This window comes from Rhinoraja longicauda, chromosome 9 (assembly GCF_053455715.1).
Source record: "Rhinoraja longicauda isolate Sanriku21f chromosome 9, sRhiLon1.1, whole genome shotgun sequence".
In the NCBI taxonomy this organism is placed as follows: domain Eukaryota; kingdom Metazoa; phylum Chordata; class Chondrichthyes; order Rajiformes; family Arhynchobatidae; genus Rhinoraja; species Rhinoraja longicauda.
In genome coordinates, this window is record NC_135961.1 from 49,288,445 (window position 1) to 49,302,711 (window position 14,267).

At 50.2% G+C, this 14,267-nt stretch overlaps 1 protein-coding gene across 1 annotated transcript in view; it reads left to right on the forward strand.

The window, feature by feature from the left end:
- Positions 1 to 963: 963 nt before the first annotated feature.
- Positions 964 to 14,267, forward strand: part of heca (hdc homolog, cell cycle regulator) — a 33,390-nt gene continuing 20,086 nt past the window's right edge. Inside the window, exon 1 of the mRNA XM_078405451.1 lies at positions 964 to 1,473. Within this exon, the coding sequence (XP_078261577.1) occupies positions 1,260 to 1,473 (214 nt within the window). The 5' untranslated portion in view covers positions 964 to 1,259. The remainder of the gene's footprint in view (positions 1,474 to 14,267) is intronic.

Sequence of the window (14,267 nt, forward strand, 5' to 3'; positions counted from 1 at the left end):
TGTCCAACGTGCTTGCAGCAAGTAAACATTTCACCGTTCAAGTTCATACCCAGTGCAATATGCCAAACAAATAAAATCTCTTGACTCTGAAACGAACTTATTGTTCCAAGATGAAGTCTTTGACTTTAAACGTTCAACCGATTTCTCTTGCCACAGATGATGCCTGACCTATTCCACATCCATGACCAGCATGACCTATGACCAGCATCATTTACCGACAGTTTTTTTTTGCAGCTGAGCAAAGCAGAAAGCGGATCAATTGGCTGCAGGTCACAGCAAACTGCAGTCTCCACAACACCAATGCACCCGTTGTTGATCTCCACAGGACGGAGGTGGAGGTGGAATGGGGGGTGTTCTTGGTGTGGTGTGGGAGAACGTTTGATTGAAAGTACAACTGGACAGTCTGTGCCGGAGCGGCTCCACCGGCCGTAAAATGTCGACGCCCGAAGAGGACGATCGGCGCGCGCGCCCCCGCCATATGCCGCGCGCACACACACACACACACTCGCCCAAGCGGAAAAGGTCGACGCGGGAGTGCGCCTGGGTTCGGAGCGCGCTCACTGGCCTGGGGGGGGGGCAAAGATACTAGAGGAACAAGATGGACCACTCCGTTGAAATCACATATACTGAAGTGTAGTACGTAAAGGAGCGGAACGTCCGCCATTTTAGTAAGCAAAACCCGACGTTCGCTATGCCTCTCGCAGTGTAATCTGTTTTGGGGGAACAGAATGTGTGATACCATTAAAATGCAGAATATATCTCATCTATCAATTCACAGATTTTTGTTATTTTTCTTTTTAAATGTTTCTTTCTGCGAGTTTCTGCTTACTAAAATGGCGCCGTGCAATTTTACGGTTTTGAGGGTCGAGTGGTCTATCTTCTTCCTCTAGTATCTTTTGTGGGGGGCGGACGGTGGGACGGACAGATTGTGCGCGCGCATAGGCCGACGCGGGAGCGCGCTCGCTCAGTCGAGTGGGTCGGTTGGCCCGGGGCCGCGCGCTCGGCAGCTCGGTGTACGCGCTCACGCACCAGGTTAACGAGCACCCCCCCCTCACAACACAACACAACACAGCAAGGCGGTGGGACGCGCCCTCCCCGTTGACGGCGCCGCCCGCACCTCACCGGAGCCACAGCACAGCGAGTGGCGGGACCGACCGAGGGAGGGAGGGGAGTTGAGCGATGCGGGTTATGTAAACCAACAGAGACAGCGGACGGATGAGCCCAGCGTCAGGCCCCGGACCCTCACCCTTACCCTTACCATGCCCAACCAGAAGAGCATCAAGGGCCGGAAAAATAAGCGCACCAACAGCAGCGGCGACGAGCAGGAGTGGGCGGCCGGGACGGCAGCTCAGCCTCTGGTGGCCGGGGCTGGGGCTGGGGTTGGAGCCGGAGCGGCGACGGTAGCGGGAGCGGCGGTGGGGGCAGGGGCTACCGGAGCCTCATCCGGCCCGGCCGAGGCGGGCAACGACCACGGTGAGACAATCCCTGCGAAGGAAGCACTTCCAACTAAAATAATAACAGTGCGGTGTGATTGTGGAACCGACAGGTTGCTGTTTATTATTTATATTTTGGGTGTGAAGTTTCTCCGGTGTGGACGAGCAGATTTTATGTGGAGAATGTCACTGGTTTCTGGTTGGCCGATTGTACACGGACTAAACGCTGGGTTTAAGAACACACCAACCTAAATCACAATATAACAACATTTAAAGGACATTTGTACGGGTACTTAGATAGGAAAGATTGAGATGGACATGGGACCACGCTAAATAGGCATCCTGTCCAGCAAGCACAGATTGGGCCGAAGGGCCTGTTTCCGTGTTGTGTGACTCTATCACTATGTCCACTGAGACCTTTAGGAGCGAATGAATATCACCGATCAATACATGTTATGGGCAAGGGCGTATATCTTCTGTTTTTTTCTCCTTTTTAAACTTGCTGATTGTCAGTAGGATCACTCCTCTGCAACCCTTCACTTCGAGGACACAAATAGCACCAAATTCCACCTTGTAGGCTGGGCTGAGTTATTGAACAGTGATTGATTCACACCCAATACCTAACGCTGCTCTGCTATGGAGCCACTGGGCAGTGGTGGGCGATGGGTCTCACAGGCTAAGTTGATATTCTTCTCTTTCCTTAGCCTAGTGAGGCTAACCCCATTGCAGTTGTGGTGTCATCTAGTTGGATGGTTTCAGAATTGTTTTTATGTCACAGAAGGAGGCCTTCAAGTGTCTATCTAAATCCCTCCTGAAGATCCTGAATAACTGTAACCACCCTTACAGGCATCATAACTGATATTTTAATATATGCAACAAAACTGATTCCTCCGAAAGATATTATGTTTCCGTTGCTTGCAATGTATGTCGCCTGGTCCTTGAACCATCCAGCACGACAACAGATTCCCTCTACTTATTATTCCAAACCATTCTTAATCTTGTCCACCTCCATCAAATCTTCCAGCAGCTCTCTCCGTTCCAAGGAGTGCAGTTGCGTTCTGTGTGCAATTCTGGTTTGTCCCATTGCATTTTGTGCAGTTTTAGTCGCCCATTGCAGGAAGGACGTGGAAGCTTTGGAGAGGGTACAGAATATGTACCAGAATGATGCATGCATTAGGTGGTATTTGCTTCAAGGAGAGGCTGGACAAACTTGGATTGTGGAATGCCCGAGGTTGAGGGGAGACCTGATGGGAGCATATAAATAAAATCATGAGAGGTATAGATAGGGGAGACGGTCAGAACCTTTTTTCCCAGGGTGAAAATGTCAAAGACTAAGAGGACAGAGGTTTAAGGTGTGAGGAGCAAGGTTAAAGGGAGATGTGCGGGGCGTTATTTTACATTGTGGTGGGTGCCTGGCCATGCTGCCGGGGGGTGGAGTGGAGGCAGAGGCAGATGTGATAGTGATATTTACGAGGCTTTCAGATAGGCACGTGGATTTGCAGGGAGTGGAGGGATATTGATCATGTACAGGCAATTGAGATTTGTTTATCTTGTCATCATGTTCGGCACAGACATTTTAAGCAGAGGGACCCTTTCCTGAAAAGTACTCCTCTGTTCTGTGACCATCTTTGTTCCAAAGACCCATTTTCTCCTATTTAACCTTGTAGTTGAATCCTTACAGTCCTGGTTTGCCGCCTTACTGTTGTGACACATTTCCATAGAGACCAGCTCATCAGTTTCTAAGAAAATAGAATGAATTAGAACAAAGAAATCTGAGCCTGCGCAGCCGTTCGTCCTGAGCATGACCAATCTCCTACTCCAGTATCTTTTGCCTGCACGATCCTGTGTCATTTGATATCCAGAAATCTGATGATCTCTGTTTTAAACATAGAACAGTACAGCACAGGAACAGGCCCTTCCACCCATAATGTCTGTGCCGAACATGATGCCGCATTAAACTACTCTTTTCTTTCTGCATGCGATCCATATCTCTCCATTCCCTGCATATTTGTGTGCCTAATAAAAAAGCCTTTTAAACACTAATATCACACATGCTTCCATCACTATCCCTGGCAGCAATTTCTAGCTACATACAACTCCCTGTATTAAAATTTTGCTCTGCGCAGCATCTCCTTTGAACTTTCCTCCATTTACTTTAAAGCTATGCTCTCTACGATTTGACATTTCCACTGTGGGAAATAGGTTATGACTATCTACCCTATTTATGCCTCTCATAATTTTATAAACTTCCATCAGGTCCAACCTCAGCATCCATGCTCCAGAAAAAATAATCCAGGTTTATCCAATTTATAGCGAATACCCTCAAATTCAGGTAGCATCCCAGTGAACCTCTTATACGATACAGTACAATACAATAGAACTTTATTTATCCCAGGAGAGAAATTGGTCGACAAACAGTCGTAAAACACAACAATATACGAAACATTAAATCAAAGTGACGAGTGGAAAGTCCAGGATTGGGGATGTGCGAAGATTTTGGGGGGGGGGGGGGGGGGAGGCAGGGACAAGACAGCGAAGAAGATGGCACTGGCCCCTACCGATTGGTAGAGCATCTGCAGCATTTTATCCTCAGAAAGTACAGGTGGCTCTGTCCCTTCTTATACAATGCCTCAGCATTATTGGACCAGTCCAGTTTACTGTCCAGGTAAACTCCAAGGTACTTGTACTCCTTGGTAAACTGCACATCCACACTCTTGATGGAGACTGGGAACAGGGGTGTTCCTCACTTCCTAAACTCCTTAGTCTTGTTGGTATTGAACTGCAGGTGATTCAGCCCACACCACTCAACAAAGTCGAGCGATGCACCCTTTGTGCAGTTTAGTTTATTGTCACGTGTACCGACGTACAGTGAAATGATTTAGTTGCTTGCTGTCCAGTCAAGGAAATACAATACATAATTAGCTATTTACAGTGTACATGATAAGGGAATAACGTTTAGTGCAAGGTAAAGCCAGAGCAGTTCGATCAAATATAGTCCAAGGGTCACCAATGCGGTCGATAGTAGTTCAGGACTGCTCAAGAGTGTTTTATTGTCATATGTCCCAGATAGAACAATGAAATTCTTATTTGCAGCATGCAACAGTATATGTAAACATTGTACACTGTAAACAGTATAACAAACAAAAAAGTTAACTGTGTGTATATACATATACATACATACATATGTATATATACACATGCACACGCACACATACATACACGTACAACACAAACAAACAATAATAGTGCAATAATAACAATAATAGTCTGTGGAGTTCAGAGCGTTCTAGTTGTGGTAGGATGGTTAATTTGCCTGATAACAGCTGGGAAGAAACTGACCCTGAATCTTGAGGTGTGCGTTTTCACACTTCTATACCGATGGGAGAGGGGAGAAGAGAGTATGGCTCGGGTATGACTTGTCCTTAATTATGCTTCCGGCCTTGCCGAGGCAGCGTGAGGTATAAATGGAGTCAATGGAAGGGAGGGTCCACAATTCGCGGCAATTTCTTTCTTTCCAAAGTCTCCACATCATCCTTATAGTGGACAACTAGTTTTGAATGAACAATGCTGATATGTTTCACAACCATCAGAGGAAGACGCTCCAAAGATTCACCAACCCCCCTGAGTAAAATAAAATCACCTTGGTCAATTCTATATGGTTCTCCCTTTATTCTGATCCCTGGGTCTAGTCTCCTCAGGCAGGGGAAACATCCTCCCTGCAATTAACCTGTTCAGCCATGTCGGAATTTAGTGAGATCCTTCTCTTCTGGTAGAGAAAACCAGCCTAGTCTTAATCTTGTTTCATACAGAAATCCCACTATTCCCTGGAACATGTCTAGTCATTCATTGCCACACTCCTCTAAGGCAAATACAGCCTTAGATAAGGAAACCAAAACTGTACACAATACTCCAGGTGTGGTCTCATCAAGGTCCCGTATAAATTGCACTGCAACATTCTTAACTTTTCTTGCGATTAAAGAATGCACGGCCTGTAAGGAGAGGTTCGACAAACTTGGATTGTTTTCTTGGAGAGAAACTTGGAGAGTCGGAGGCTGAGGGGAGACCAAATAGAAGTATATAAAATTATGATTATATGTATATAGGGTAGATAGTTAGAGAGGAAATGTGAAATACAAAAAGTCATAGCTTTGAAATGAGTGGGGGTAACTTTAAAGGAGGTTTATGAGCAATTTATTTGACACAGGTTGCAGGTGCCTTGAATGTGCTGCCAGGGGTAGTGGTGGAACCAGATACAATAGAGGCATTTGAGAGACATCTGGATATGCACATGAAAGGGCAAGGGATGGAGGGATATGGACTATGTGCAGATTGATGAACAGTTTAAATTGGCATCGTCATCTGCACAGATGTTATGGTTGAAAGAATGAATGAATGAACGATACTTTATTGTCATATGGGACAAGTCACAGTGATATTCTTTGTTTTGCATACCCAAGGTATGCAAAAAGTCGCCACATAAAGGGCGGTGACAAACCATTTTTAACTTTCTTTTTGTGGTCTACCTTAGTTCTCGGCGGTTCCCCCATGCAGGGTCATCCTTTGTTACTCCCCCACCCCCCTTCCATTGCTGTACTGTTCTATGTTCTATTATATTTTGTCCAAAAGGCCAGTACACCACTTGCCTTCTCCTTTGCTTCCTCATCCCTCATCTCTCACCATTTAAAATGCGTATTCCGCATTTCTATTTTGTGTTCCAAACAGAATGACATCATTTTGCCACATTATCTGCCACTTATTGCTCACTTGCTCAACCTTGTCCGCATCCCCTTGAAGCCTCTTTGCATCCTCCTCTCCACTTTCAATTCCACCTAGTTTTGCATCATTTGTAGACTTGGAAATATGGCATTTGGCCCCCTCCACTAAAGCCTTGGTGCAGCTTGTGAAGCTGGAGCCCAAGCACTGACTTCTGTGGTAGCCTAATAGTCATTGCCTGCCTACCTTAGAAACAGGCATGTATTCTCACTGTTCCACTAATCACATCTTGAAGACCTCCCAGTCTGTCAGTCAAACTAGGTTTCCCTTTCATGAATCTCTACCGACTCAATTCAATTCTATTCTTGTCAACATGTTTTATTATCCTATTCTTCATTATAGATTTCTTATTTTCTTATTTTACCTTCTTCCATTGATTTTTGGTTACCCTGCCAACAGTTCCCAGATTTTCTTTTCATTTTCTTAAATAGTTGGTCGGGAGAAATTCCAGAATCCAGACAATTTTGGAGGCAGATGACGAGAGCATCCACCATCTCCATTGCCACCTGTTTCAAAACTTTGGGGTGTAGATTATTAAGTGTACGAGATTTATTAGCTTGAAACTAATTTTTACTTCTGTTTACTGAATGCTTATTTCCTTCAGTTCCCCTTTCTTGCTGGACAGGTTTTTAGGTTTTTATAGCAGGTGCTTGTGACGTTTGTGAAGACAAACACATCGTGCTTGTTTTATTCCTTCATTTGCATACTTCCCATTATAAATTCACCAGTCTCTGACCAAGAAAGCACACCAACGCCTCTACTTCCTTAGAAGTTTGGCAACAACTTTCACCAACTTCTACAGATACGCCGTGTAAAGCATTTTATTGGGATGCATCAGCTTGGTTTAGGAACAGCTTCATTCAACACTGGGAGAAATTGCCGCGAATTGTGTATACAGCCCAGACCATCACACAAACCAACCTCCCTTCCATTGACTACATTTATACCTCACGCTGCCTCGGCAAGGCCACCAGCAAAATCAAGGACAAGTCGCACTCTGGCCACTCCCTCTTCTTCCCTCTCCCATTGGACAAAAGGTACAGAAGAGTAAAAACGCACACCTCCAGATTTAGGGACAGTTTCTTCCCAGCTGTTATCTGGCAACTGAACCATCCAACCACAACTAGAGAGCAGTTCTGAACTACTATCTACCTCATTGGTGACCCTTGGACTATCATTAATTGGACTTTACTAGCTTTAACTTGCACTAAATGTTATTCCCCTATTATGTACACTGTGAATGGCTTGATTGTAATCATGTAATGTCTTTCCACTGACTGGTTAGCATGTAACAAAAGCTTTTCACTGTACCTCGATACACATGACAATAAACTTAATTGAGCTGAAACTGAACTTGTGAGAGACTGTCTACAAAGACATATTACACAAAGGCTAAAAGTATTTTCACGATAATTGATGTGAATGACCCTTAATATTGCAATGACATATGAATATTGGCATACAGTGCATTCAGAAAGTATTCAGACCCCTTCATTTTTTCCACATTTTGTTAAGTTACAGCCTTATTTTAAAATGGATTAAATTTACTTTTTATAATCAATCTACACACAATACTCCATAATAAAAAAGCAAAAACAGGTGTTTAGAAATTTTGTAAAGTAATTAAAAAGAAATAACTGAAATATCACTTTTACATAAGTATTCAGACCCTTTTCTCAGTATTTTGTTGAGGCACCTTTGGCAGCGATTACAGCCTCCAGTCTTTTTGGGTATGATGCTACATGCTTGGCACACCTGTATTTGGGTAATTTATCTCATTCTTCTCTGCAGATCCTCTCAAGCTCTGTCAGGCTGGATGGGGAGCATCGATGCACAGCTATTTTCAGGTCCCTCCAGAGATGTTCGATCAGGTTCCAGTCCGGGCTCTGGCTGGGCCACTCGAGGACATTCACAGACTTGTCACAAAGCCACTCCTGCATTGTCTTGGCTGTGTGCTTAGGGTCGTTGTCCTGTTGGAAGGTGAACCTCCACCCCAGTCTGAGGTCCAGAATGCTCTGGAGCAGGTTTTCATCAAGGATCTCTCTGTACTTTGCTCCGTTCATCTTTCCCTCGATCCTGACTAGTCTCCCAGTTTCTGCCACTGAAAAACATCCCCACCATCCTTCAATGTAGGTATGGTATTGGCCAGGTGATGAGCGGTACCTGGTTTCCTCCAGACGCGACATTTGGCATTCAAGCCAAAGAGTTTAATCTTAGTTTCATCAGACCAGAGAATCTTGTTTCTCATGGTCTGAGAGAACTTTAGGTGCCTTTTGGCAAACTCCAAGCGGGCTGTCATGTGCCTTTTACTGAGGAGTGGCTTCCGTCTGGCCACTCTACCATAAAGGCCTGATTGGTACAGTGCTGCAGATATAGTTGTCCTTCTGGAAGGTTCTCCCATCTTCACAGCTCTGTCATAGTGACCATCGGGTTCTTGGTCACCTTCCTGACCAAGGCCCTTCTCCCCCGATTGTTCAGTTTGACCGGGCGGCCAGCTCTAGGAAGGGTCCTGGTAGTTCCAAAGTTCTTCCACTTAAGAATGACGGAGGCCACTGTGCTCTTCGGGACCTGCAATGCTGCAGAAATTGTTTTATACCCTTCCCCAGATCTGTGTCTCGACACAATCCTGTCGGAGGTCTATGGACAATTCCTTTGTCGTCATGGTGTGGTTTTTGCTCTGACGTGCACTATCAACGGTGGGACCTTGTATAGACAGGTGTGTGCCTTTCCAAATCATGTCCAATCAATTTAATTTACCAGTGGTGGACTCCAATCAAGTTGTAGAAACATCTCAAGGATAATCATTAGAAACAGGATGAACCTAAGCTCAATTTTGAGTGTCATAGCAAAGGGTCTGAATACTTATGTAAATGTGATATTTCAGTTATTTCTTGTTAATTACTTTGCAAAAAAATCTAAACACCTGTTTTCACTTCTTCATTCTGGGGTATTGTGTGTAGATTGATGATTTAAAAAAAAAGAATCTAATCCATTTTAAAATAAGACTGTAACGTAACAAAATGTGGAAAAAGTGAAGGGGTCTGAATACTTTCTGAATGCACTGTATAAAAGGAGACAGCAGATAGTTTTATTTATATTATCTTTCATGGCCTCAACATGATTTATAGGTTTCGCAGTGAATTCAAACTTTTATTTTCTACTTTGAGTGTATTAACAAACAGTTGTAATGTGTCGTTTTATTCCAAGGGCTTCATAGGAGTGTTATCGCATAAAATTTGAAATATTGCATTTAGTCAAAGGTAAGAGCAAGATGTGGCGGATCAGGCCACTCCTTGGGTCAGCCCCCTCGTTACGTGACGGACAGGCGAAAGGGGTTAAAAGCCAGACCAAGGGAAGGCGTATCTTATCCCTAGGAGAACTACGCTGTGGGCAGGAGCTCACAGCCTAATAAAAGAATCTTACTAAACACTGCCTGGCGTCTTGCCTTTTCTCTGGCCTCCGCCAGGCCACTACATTGGTGACCTCGACGGACATCACACGTAGTGATGTCAAACGATAATGTGCAACCCGGTCCTGCTGCCCTCGTGCAACCCGGTCCTGCCGCCCTCGGTCCTGCCGACCTCGAGGCCGTCTCCCTCAAACTCCCGACCCTGTGGACCGAAGAGCCTGAGGTCTGGTTTCAGCAGGCAGAGGCACAGTTTGCTGTGCGAGGGGTAACCGTCGACTTGACGAAGTACTTTTATGTCGTCGGCGCCCTGGACCAGGCGACAGCAAGGCGAGTAAAGCCTTACCTTAATGACCCCCCCGCGGATGACAAATATAAGGGCCTTAAAGAACTCCTTATCAGGAGGTTCGGCCTCAGCGACGCCGAGAGGGCAACTCGCGTTATGAGCCAGGGGGGGCTCGGGGACCGACGGCCGTCGGCCCTTCTGGAGGACATGCTCGCCCTTATGGGCAACCACCCGCCCTGTTTCTTATTCAAGCAGGCCTACCTGCGGCAGCTCCCGGTCGACCTCCGTTCTCAGCTCGCTGAGGACCCCTTCACCGACACGCAGCGGCTGGGCGAGCGCGCTGATCAAATCTGGATGTCCCGTCGGGAGGACCTGGAAGCCCTAGCCGTCTTTTCCGCGGCGTCGGAAGGCCAACAGCAAGCTGGGGCCGCCGTCGACCCCGTTTCAGGGCGACCCCCGCGGCGAAATCCGGCTGCCATCGGGCACCCCGGTGCCGGCACGCCCTTCTCGCACGGCCCGCCGACAATTCAGCCAGACGCCACCAGAGGTCGCTGGTGGTCGGCCCAAGCAGCACCACCTCCAATACCGCTGGAGACCACCGGAGGTCGCTGGTGGGCATCCCAGTCTGCACCACCACTGGACACCAGCAAAGGCGGCTGGTGCTATTATCACCGTCGTTGGGGACCGAACGCCAAGCAATGTCGCCTACCCTGTGCCTTTCCGGGAAACGCAAGGACCGGCTGTCAGTGATCCCTTCGGCGGCCGGCCAGATCCATCGTGTGTTCGCCCGGGATCGCCGCACCGGGGGTCGGTTCCTCGTCGACACTGGAGCAGAGGTGAGCGTCCTACCTCCTTCCACCGCCGATATCCATACGGGCAAACGCGGCCCCCTCCTCACTGCGGCGAACGGTAGCCCCATCAACACTTACAGGGTCTGCCAGCTCGCCCTTAACTTCGGCGACAGCTGGTTCACGTGGCGGTTCATCATTGCCGATGTTTCCCAGCCGCTGCTGGGCGCCGACTTCCTGTGGGCGCATTCCATGCTCGTGGATGTCAGGCGGCAGCGCCTGGTGCACTCCAGCACGCTGAGGCCGGTCTCCCCCAACGTCGGACACCTGTCGTCCGTGGATGCGACGTACGCGCGCATCCTGGCGGACTTCCCGGACATTGTGGAAACCCACTTCTCCTCCTCCGCTCCCAAGCACGGGGTGCAACATCACATCCCCACCACCGGGCCACCCGTGCACGCCCGAGCGCGGCGTCTCGCTCCAGACAAGCTCCGTCTAGCTCGAGAGGAGTTTCGTCAGATGGAGTCAATGGGCATCGTGCGCCCTTCCGATAGCCCGTGGGCGTCACCACTCCACTTGGTCCCCAAGGCGGACGGGGGTTGGCGACCGTGCGGGGACTATCGGCGCTTAAATGACGCGACCGTTACCGACAGGTACCCGGTTCCGCACATCCAGGACTTTAATGCCCACCTGGCCGGAGCATCCGTGTTCTCCAAGGTGGACCTTGTGCGTGGATATAATCAAATCCCGGTCCACCCCGATGACATCCCCAAGACTGCCATCATCACCCCGTTCGGCCTATTCGAGTTCCTACGGATGCCGTTCGGGTTGAAGAACGCCGCACAGGCCTTCCAACGGCTTATGGACTGTGTGTGCCGTGGCCTGGAATTCGTCTTTGTGTACTTGGACGACGTACTCGTGGCCAGCCGCTCGAAGCAGGAGCACTGCACCCACCTCCGCCAGCTGTGTAAACGCCTCAGCGAGTACGGGTTGTCAATCAATACTTCCAAGTGCCGTTTTGGGGTGACGGCCATCGATTTCCTCGGCCATCGGGTGACCCCACAAGGGGTGGTACCTCTTCCGGACAGGGTCGAAGCTGTCCGCCGTTTCCCCCGACCGACCACTGTCAAGGGCCTGCAGGAATTCGTTGGGATGGTCTCGTTCTATCACCGCTTCCTGCCGTCGGTGGCCAGAACTATGCGCCCACTCTTCCACCTCATGGCTGGTCGCCGCAAGGAGGTTGAGTGGGACGACGAAGCAGGAGCGGCCTTTGAGCAGGCTAAGGAGGCCCTAGCCAGGGCCACGATGCTCGTCCATCCTAAGGAGGATGCCCCAACCGCCCTGACCGTGGACGCTTCTGAGGTGGCGGTCGGTGCGGTGCTAGAGCAGCACATCGACGGGTGTTGGCGGCCACTCGCCTTCTTTAGCAGGCACCTCAGCGGGGCCCAACGGCATTACAGCGCGTTCGACCGGGAGCTCCTCGCCCTCTACCTCGCGGTACGCCACTTTAGGTACTTCCTAGAGGGGAGACCCTTCACCGCGTTCACAGACCACACGCCACTCACCTTTGCGTTCGCCAAGGTTTCGGATCCGTGGTCTGCGCGGCAACAGAGACAATTGGCTTATGTGTCGGAATACACCACCTCAATTCGGTTCGTGGAGGGAAAAAACAACAGGGTGGCCGACGCCCTGTCTAGACCCGCGATCCACGCCGTCCTACAAATGGCCGGGGGGATCGACTATTCCGCCCTAGCAGCCGCACAGCTGGGGGACGAGGAGATGGCCGCCTATCGTACAGCCGTGTCCGGCCTGCAGCTGGAGGACATTGTCTGTGGCCCCGGGGATACAACACTGTTGTGCGACACCTCCACTGGCCTGCCTCGGCCCATCGTCCCTGTCGTCTGGCGTCGCAGGGTATTCGAGGTGCTCCACGGGCTGTCTCACCCCTCCATTCGGGCGACGGTGGCCCTTGTATCCTCCCGTTTCATGTGGCACGGGCTGCGTAAGCAGGTCGCACACTGGGCACGCACCTGCATCCCGTGCCAAACCTCAAAAATCCAGCGACACGTGCGTGCGCCTCTGCAAGAGTTTCGTGTCCCTCGGCAGCGCTTCGACCACATTCATGTGGACATCGTGGGGCCGCTGCCGCCGTCCCGGGGCATGACCCTCCTCTTCACTGTGGTAGATCGCTTCACGCGGTGGCCGGAGGCCATTCCGCTGGCAGACACCTCGACGGCCACCTGCGCGCGGGCCTTGGCGGCGCACTGGATCGCCCGGTTCGGGGTGCCACTGGACATTACATCCGACCGGGGGCCACAGTTCACTTCGGAACTGTGGTCGGCCATGGCAAGACTCTTGGGTGTCAGCCTACACCACACTACGGCGTACCATCCACAGTCGAACGGGTTGGTGGAACGCTTTCACCGCCAGCTGAAAGCTGCCCTGAAGGCTCGGCTCACGGGCCCAGACTGGGTGGACGCCCTGCCGTGGGTTTTGCTGGGGATCCGCACTGAGGACTTGGCCTCCTCCTCCGCCGAGTTGGTGTACGGGGCCCCCTTGACGGTTCCCGGGGAGTTCATCCCACCAGCGCAGGGTCGAGTGGAGCAGCCTTCTGACGCCCTGCAACGTCTTCGGCAGACGGTGGGCAGGCTGGCACCTGTGCCCACGTCACGTCATGGGACATTCCAGCCACACGTCCCTGCCGCTCTGGAGGACTGGAGTTTGTGTTCCTGCGCAGGGACGCACACCGATCACTTCTCCAGCGGCCGTACGAGGGCCCCTTCCGGGTCCTGCAACACGGCTCGGCCACATTCGTTCTGGACATGGGGGGTCGCAGAGAGACTGTTTCGGTCGCACGGCTGAAGCCGGCACACGTGGACATTGATCGGCCGGTGCCGGTTGCACAGCCCCGCCCGCGCGGTCGCCCCCCGTCCAAGCTACCCCCTCCAGTGTCTGCTACGACCCCTCCACCTGTCGGTCAGTCGCCGGTCCCTGCGCCGGTCATGGTGCGCACCCGGGCTGGTCGCCTCGTGCGCCCTCCTGTCCGTTTTGTACCTCCGGTTCTTGGGGGGGGGGGTCCTGTGGCGGATCAGGCCACTCCTTGGGTCAGCCCCCTCGTTACGTGACGGACAGGCGAAAGGGGTTAAAAGCCAGACCAAGGGAAGGCGTATCTTATCCCTAGGAGAACTACGCTGTGGGCAGGAGCTCACAGCCTAATAAAAGAATCTTATTAAACACTGCCTGGCGTCTTGCCTTTTCTCTGGCCTCCGCCAGGCCACTACAAAGACATATTTATTTAGTCATTCACAACCATGCAAGGCAGTCCCAAGGACTTAACAGTACATTTATTTTTTATTATAGGAAATATGGGAGCACAGCAAGCTCCCACACACATGCAATAAAGACCCAATCATCTGCTTCAGTATCTGTTAGGAAATAAATTGGAAGTGGCGCAGCGGGTAGAACAGCTGGCTTGCAGCTCTAGAGTACCAGGTTTGATCCTGCCTTGTGGTGCTGCCTGTGTGGAAGTTTGCACGTTTTCCTGCAGATTTTCTGTCTCAGATGGCAAACGGGGTCATGGT